This window comes from Lycium barbarum, chromosome 3, assembly GCF_019175385.1.
Source record: "Lycium barbarum isolate Lr01 chromosome 3, ASM1917538v2, whole genome shotgun sequence".
Taxonomy (NCBI): domain Eukaryota; kingdom Viridiplantae; phylum Streptophyta; class Magnoliopsida; order Solanales; family Solanaceae; genus Lycium; species Lycium barbarum.
Window position 1 is genome coordinate 135683258 of NC_083339.1, and position 8497 is coordinate 135691754.

The window sequence follows — 8497 nt, forward strand, 5'->3', positions numbered from 1 at the left end:
TTGATACATGAAAGAATGACTAGCAATATTAGCTTGTAGCACTAGGTGGTTTGAATGCGAACGAAACGTCGTCTAAATGTTAGAAAGGGATTGTGAGTGTCAAAATACGTATCGAATTCACTCGTAAACTAATCATAGCTTGTGATATCTTGATATAGGATAAGTACCATTGGGAAGCAAGTACAAGTTATTATACGACTAAACGCTAAAGGTATGTAAAGCCTATTCTTTCTTTCTTTTGGCATGTCCTAGACGTAAGTATGGAACGATATGAACCTTGGGGTAAATTCTACTCTCTAGTTCCATGCATGACTTATGATTCTATATTTCCTTAATGCTATTGTCACAAGCCTACTATATGATTGACTAATGAATGATGTATAGAAGTTCCTACTCTTAAAGAATTGCACAAATAGAGGCATACTTGACTTTCAAAAGCTACACCATGTTAAGTTGGTACATGTACACGAAATCTGAAACGTTTCTTGTTATAATTTGTTATGAGACTTAAAAAGAACTGAATATGAATATTATTTTGACACTTTAGAGCTGGTTAGTGCTTCTCCATTGAGTCTCAAAGAATTAATTGCATATATATGTATGTTTGGTATGTTGCATATCGTGGCAGCCTTGTCGGCTTGCGTAGAAAAATATATGTTGTTGTTTAAAAATTGTAACTCCTCAGGAGACAGGTGCCTACGACATACAAAAAAAAAAAATTAACAGCTTTAAAACAACACCATACCTTTTTATACAAATAAGTTCATGACATACTAGTTATAAATGATTACAGTTAACCGGCAATATGAGTGTCCAATTCGGGCACTAGTCACGGCCTACGGGGTTGGGTCGTGACATTTACTATGTGCATGACATTAATGATGATTATCATAAATATTTTAATATTTTATTTTATAGATAATATATTTCTTACGAAATATTATTACACAGTATTTGAGTGTGGCTGTTATAGAGAGGTAATTTTACAAAGAGTGTACCGCTATAATGAATGTCATTGTTGTTATAGGCAAAATGTTGTTATAGAGAAGTAAAATATAACATAAAAAATCAGTTTCGGAGAAAATCAGACCGTTATAGTGAAATACTGTTATAATGAATGGCAATTATAGAGAGGTTTGACTGTAGATAGTAATCGGTAGTACTAGAGCCTAACAACAATTTGGAACCCCATCTAAATATAAAGAATCACCATTCAAATGGGATTGGCAGAGGTTCAATATGATCAAACACATCCAAAGGGAAGTCATCAATGAAGATGTCGATACAAATGGGACTTAATTGCACATTATCTAATTCAGAACCATTGAACTGTGGGGTGGGAATTCTTGAGTTTCTAATGGCATAGCAAAGTGATCTTTTTGAATATGTGACTCTATTCCAAGTTTCTTCTCATTAGGAGTGAAGTCAAGTTGAAGAAGGTTTGAGTGGCTCAAAAGAAATGGAATTTGGACTCACTAGATCTGGCAAGTTGATCATGTCAGCGTTACCGTTTTTTTTTTTTTAAAAAAAAAACTGTTTTTATTACATAGGGGTAGGGGAAGGGGAAATGGGGAAAGGGATTACAATGTAGGGATTCGAACCCTCACCAACAAGATGAAAGTTCAGGTAGTCAACCAACTAAGCTACTAAATCTCTACGTTATCGATATATATAGGATGATGAGCAAGACATTAATGATGATAGAAGAAACGCAAGACTTTTAGAACTGTTTTCTATGCTTATTCAATAATACCATAGGAATATTTATAACGATACAAATGTAGAGTTAAAGTCCTATTCTGGGAAGGAGTATATATTGTAATAAATATACAGTCAAAGTCCTATTCTATTCTAGGAAGGAATATATATTATAATAACTATACAACCAGTAATTAAGTCCTATTCTAGGAAAGAGATATATTTTGTGATAACTATACAATTATAATATTGACTAACAAATGATTCTTCATGTTCTGTTGATGTGCTGAATTTATTGGGGGAGATTATTGAAAAGTACAAGTTTGGCTGCTAGTGTTGTTATTTTGTGCCTGAAAATATTGTAAAGCTATGCTTCCATTATCCCCAGCCAGTAGGTTCTTGTATTGGCCAATACTACTGATCGTCCATTGCTTCTCACTATACCAATTCTGCATTGAATCGAAAAGCTGTGGCAAAGCACTTGTGCGTGCAAACAAAATACTTGCTGAGGTGTTTCCGAAAAAATATGATTAGTGTTGCGGATGGTCTCTTGATGTAACAGGGAAGGCTATCTGCTGTTGGAAATTTTTATGATGAATTAAATCTCCTTTTGATGTGTTCTCTTGAACTGCAACTCCAATATTTGAGAAGTTTGAGCTCATAGTGTCCAAATTGATCATGGCTTGCTGCTATATTGAGCTGAAACAAAGTCTATGACTATCTCATCTTCAGGTAGTTGTTTGGCAATGAACAGCATAAGCAATCCAAGAAGAGATGGAATCAAAATTCTAATTCCAATTGTTTCTTTAGGCATATTTGATTCTGAGAAAGGGACACAAAGTGCACCCAATCTGCTTAATTAGATAATAAGGCCTTGCACAAGTGGAAGGAGGACAGAGTGTACTTCAACTTGGACAAGATCACTGTGAGATATCTCCTCTGTTGAGCTTGAGCCCGACATTCGCTTTAGCATCCAATGAGTTATTAAGCCATACCAGGCTTACCAGCTAGTTTGCAGAATCAGCTAGCAGAGAGCTCAATAGCCAATTACAGAAAATTTTTGTTTGCGGAACTGGCTGTGAGTAGCCTCTTCCTCAGTCCAAATTGTGGTATCTGCTGATTGAACAACCATAATACAAGGGTCTCCAATGTACAAAACAAGCTCTCTAACGCACAATGTCCCCAAAGGCAGCTTTGCATACGTCAATAATGAGAAAAAATTCTCCAAAAGGTCAGACTTTTCCAGCATGACATGAGGTAAAGCACCGACGTGTAGTAACAATCTCACGAGAACGAATGTGAGAATGGAAAAGTGTGTCAAGCAGGCAAGACTCTATTCACACCAAGCGTGACTCGAAGCTTATCTTTCCTTCTTGTGACATAAAACACGTATCAAGGGGTGTGCATCTCCCAGGTGTATGTGCCGACATTTATGAAAGTCATGAACAACTAGATCACAGATTCAGCCTGACGGAAAAGTAGACTGAGGAGTTGATGAGTGAACCATGCTTCTTCTTCAACTATCAATCTGGGAAGCCCTTCGCCGTCAGCAAGAATTAAGTCAAATATATTATGCCATCATCCATCACAATGACAGCAAAATCAGAAAATGCACAAGGACTTCGATCTAGTTACACCCGAAATAGACAATACAATGTCTACTGATGCCATAGTTCCACTATGTATTGCACCGGTAACTCTATTTCAAGCAACCGCTATAGACCTTAACTGATAAATAAGGTACTTCCCCATAATGTAAGTAGTAGCCCCGTCCATGGAATACATAAATAAATTTATTATAAACACTCCCACTAATTTATTAACGTTCGCAAAAATTTGCAAAATCATCACTGCTTTCAACACCCAAGCATCCACAGCAGCAGTGGCGGAGTCAGAATTTTTATTAAGAGGTGTCAAAATATAAAAAAGTAAATTCACGAAGAAACCAAGGAGTGTCAATATTTCATATATATACATAAAAATAAAAAATTTACCTAGTTACACAGTGTAATTTTCTAACGAAGGGGTGATGTCATATATATACATAAAAAAAAAAAAAATTTACCTAGTTACACAGTGTAATTTTCTAACGAAGGGGTGTCTGACACCCCTCAACTACATGTGGCTCCGCCACTGCACAACAGTATCAAATGGTATAATCCTTACCATTGGTTCAGGCTCAAAATGGAGAATTGAGCATGTCCTCTTATGATAGAAACAAAAATATCAAAGCCAATTGCATTCACATAACGGGACAACAATTTGCACTGTGAGTACTAGACCAATAGGAAGCAGCTCACCTGAGTTCAGATTTGTTAAAGAGTTGAAATTGGTGAATAATCGTGGGGTGTGACCAATAGAATCCGATCCGCATTTGGATAGAACCCCATTTGTAGAAGCAAGAAAATGTAATTGAACATCCCTAAATATTGGTTCTTCAAGTATTTCTAGCTGATCTAGACCTTGTTGAGTGTGAAAAGTAAAGCAACTTCAATGAAATTTGTGAATTGGTTAAACAAACTCAGTTTCATATATTTGTGGACTTTCATTATCAAGTGGAAAATGAAGTAACATACACGTAGTCACATTTTCAGCTATTAATTATGGTGCTAGCCAACATAGTGTTACCCAGCAAATAACAAGGTAATTGTAGATGGACCAATAAGACAAGTGCAACACTTGGGGTCATCATATTGAGGTAGCGAACAATCAGAATCACCATTGTATCGGTCAATTAACATTGTCCTCAAGAGTCAAAATCGGGAAATCGAGCTTCAAGACATTATAAAACATCCAAGTAGTCGTCTAGTGATAGCTATTTGACTAATAGTTGATCCCCACGCACATTATAAATGCGTTTTGTATTTCCATTCATGCAAATTCACCCCATCCCTTATTGATCATTAGACGCCTTTTGACATCTCAAGTTATATATATACTACTATTCATTATGATTGTTATATACTTCTATTCATTATGATTGTTATCACTAATATGGGAGATCAAAACACAACAGAAGAGGAGTTTATATTGTATGGTAATAATGTTTTATCAAAATAGGAATGTTCTACAACGTAACAATTTGTCACCACATCCGCCACATTCAGCCTGTTTGGATGGGCTTATGCCTATAAGCTGCAAACAGCTTATAAGCTAAAAAAAATAAGTTGGGGTAGTCTAACTTATTTTTTTTTTTTTGCTTATAAGCTGCTTTAGATAAGCTAAGTCAAATGGGCCCAATTATTTTTTTGAGTTTATTTTAAGCACAAAATGACTTTAAGCTGGCTAGCCAAACACTCAAAAAAAATGAAAACATCTTATAAGCAACTTATAATCAACTTATAAGTCAATCCAAACGGGCTCATTATTAGCTTTCTAACCGTGACATTATGTTGGTGTACCAACACTTGGGCTTCCCTGATGATATTATTAATATGAAATGGAGGGGTGATACAATTATTCAGCATATCAACCCCTAGTTTAGAGTCACATTCCAGAATAATTGGTTCTACTAAAGTCCAGGAAGCGCTGCCGTTGCTTCTACATTATCATATACGAAGTGTATAATTGGTTAATGGTGAACAGTCATGCAACAACATAAAGTTCTTTTACACTTAAGTCTTAACACATCCAAGGTCAATAATAAAGATCATCTCAGACTTTAGCTAGTTCCTTGAATATTTTCAAATGATTCATTATAGGCAGATACTTTAGTAACTACTTTTTCGAAGGAAATATCGGATGGTATTTCTTATGATTCTACTAGTTCTTTTTCAGACAATTAAGGGGCAATAATACCCTTTGGCTCGTAATATTGCACTTATTCTCTGTTTTGCTTATATTATCAGTATAAAGTCACGTTGTAGATATTTTAAATCTTATATCAATATTGATTTGTCGAATCAAGTTAATTCCAGGAAAAGGGTGTTTCGAGAAGTATATGCATGATGTTAAATTCTGAAATTAAAGCTAGCCCAAGATCTGATTTACAGCTAGAGTTGCAAAAGTCACGAATTACGTTTACTTTTTCTTTTGTTTACATTAGGGTATAAACTATCATTTCCATTTTTTTTGTGAAAAAAGCTTTTAATTCAGAAATTTCCTATCCGATGCACTAATTGAATTTTTTTAATGTAAAACTCAAGTAAAAATCTTTTAAATGAAAAAGAGGGAAGTATAAGTCACCTTTCCTTTTTCTTCTGTTATAAAACAAATTGTAAACTAAAAATTTAATTTCCTATTGGATGAATGAAGTTAAAGAAATAAAATGATTTTTGAAAAAGAATGGGTAAGTGAATTGTAAATATTAGGAAACAAAGTAATTACTTGAGTGCCAAGACGAGCCTCCCCTAAAGATCTAACACACTTTTCTCCCCCCTAGTTGTGTTGGAATTAACATGATCATCTCTTGTAAATATTAGGAAACAAAGTAACTTGAGTGCCAAGCCCAACCTCCCTTAAAGATCTAACACACTTTTTCCCTCCTAGTTTTGATGGAATTAACATGATCAGCTACCTATATATAGTCCATCACTTTACTTATAAGTTTCCGCCATTCGTTTAGGGTTTTTGAGGGAACTCTTGAACGCCATTGAAGGGCTTCGTTTTGCGGCACGTAGTCAAAGTAAGAAAATTAGAGAGACCATGTCGTCGGTACTTGCTGCACGCCGGCATGTCCAGGGTGTACGTTTTCACCCTACTGACGCGGAGCTGATCAACTATCTTAAAAGGTTCTTCAAGGTCCAACATTTTTCGAGTCAGTGCCCTATCCAGTTTGCGGATATTTATGGAGATCAACCACCGTGGGAGATATTTGGAGCCTCTGAAGAGAAAGTTCGCTACTTTATTGCTCCGTTGAAGAAGCGGAAGCGTGAACATATAAGGTTTTGTCGAACTTGCGCCAACGGGACATGGAAAGGCCAAACCAGTGAAGAACCTATAAGGAACCGCCGTAAGGGTACTGTGGTAGGGTTTAGAAGAAGTTTGACGTATGAAACTAAGGAACGGGGGCAAAACAAAACTTGGCTGATGAAAGAATATTTCGTCGCGGATGAATTCTTTAGGGAAAACAATATTCCTAAACAAGATTATGTCATCAGCCGAATCAAGAGGAAGATAAAAGATAAAAAGGTGAAGGATCATGCGGTCACTGCTGTGGAGGAAAACGATGTTGCGGGAAATATTGAAGCCATGTTGCATGGACCTGATGGCAACTGCACAACACAGCCAGCGGAAAATCAAGTTATGGAAGAGCCTGATCAGTGGGACTCAATTATCGACAGGGTTTGTGATGAACACAATGATGTGGTTGAGAATATAAAAACTTTGCGTGGGGAATATGATAACCAAAACACAACATGGAGTAATACTACCTTGGAACAAGAAGCATGTGATCACGGAGCTAATCATCAGACTGATATTATTGGAATAAGCGATGAATTCCGGGAAGCGATGAATGGAATAATCGAACACCTTAATGCTCCTGATGATTGGTTGCAGCTTGATAATCAGTCTACACTTCTACTAGATATATACGCATCAGAATATTTAATATGTTAATTAGCCCGAACTCTTTCATTTGATGATTCTATATTGTTGTTTTGTTTTCTTAAGTCCCAACAATGGGTGCAGAAACTCTTTGCCATATCTTTTGATGTATGTATGAGCTGAATAGCTTGCTTAAATACAAGTACTTCATCAGTTTTTGTTATAGAATAATTGCGTTGCAAGCTTGTAAGTTGTAACGATGCTATTCATTAAATAGATACTGAAAGTGATAGGAAATAAATGATCCAGTTTTGCCCAGAGAAATAAATGTCGATGTTATTAATGGTTCTTCGTTTCACTTCAGAAGAGGATCGATTTCGACTCTTTTTTTTTTTTTTCCGACAAACTGCAAGATTGTTTCCTTTTTCACGGCTAAAATGTTGTCTAGTATCGCATGAAATAGATTCATCAGTAGGCATGTTTTAATCCGTTTATTCTGCTTTCTAAATTAGAAATAAGGAGTACTATTGGTGGCCTAAGAGAGTTAACTCGATTTTTTTTTTTTTTTTGAACTCAATTCTAGCTAATTGTTAAGAAATAGTTTATGTTTGAATGCGGATACCGAACAGCCATAAATATAAAAAATTATCCTGAAAGTGCAGTTTAAGTTTTCCCAAAGAATAAACGTTGAAGCAGGGGAAAAGACACCAAAACGTTTTCTCCATGATTGCATTATTATTGCTCAGTTACGTTTTCAAGGATAGGATATATATTTTTCTATTGCGTGTATCATATATACAAAACAATAGAAAAATTTAAATCTTTTTTCGACTTGTTGTTCATTCTCTTCCTTAGATAATGAAATGGAATAAATTTGTTATATCCCATATTTTTATATGTCGAGTTATTCGCAAGAGAATCGATTCAAGTCAAAGATGGGATCATTTTCGGATACGAAATAGGAACCTTTAAATTTCAGTTTTAATTAGAACCTAAATTGTTTACAAATTTTATTTTAGTGTAAAAAAAAAAAAAAAAAATATATATATATATATATATATATATATATTATTGGAGATTAGGGATTAATTAATTGTGATTAGATTATTAAGTAAAAATTTGTGATTAATTAAATTAATTAAGCTTAATTATTGAAAGTGGGCCCCACCCGAAAATTAAAAAAAAAAGGAAGAATGACAAATCAAAATAATTGGTGAGTCATTAAAAGGGGGGGACGTGTCCAACTAAGAGACATCATACATATAGTTGAAGACCAACTTGATGAATTTACTTTCACTTTGCAAACAAAAAA

At 35.0% G+C, this 8497-nt stretch overlaps 1 protein-coding gene across 1 annotated transcript; it reads left to right on the plus strand.

The window, feature by feature from the left end:
- The first annotated feature begins 6342 nt into the window (after nt 1-6342).
- On the plus strand, nt 6343-7458 carry LOC132634249 (NAC domain containing protein 52-like). The gene has a single exon (XM_060350530.1). The coding sequence runs from the start codon at nt 6343-6345 to the stop codon at nt 7255-7257; it is 915 nt and encodes a 304-aa protein (XP_060206513.1). The 3' UTR covers nt 7258-7458.
- The last annotated feature ends 1039 nt before the right edge of the window (nt 7459-8497 follow it).

Excerpts from the sequence above, each read along its gene's own strand:
- LOC132634249 (XM_060350530.1), top strand. The coding sequence starts at position 6,343 with ATGTCGTCGGTACTTGCTGCACGCCGGCATGTCCAGGGTGTACGTTTT.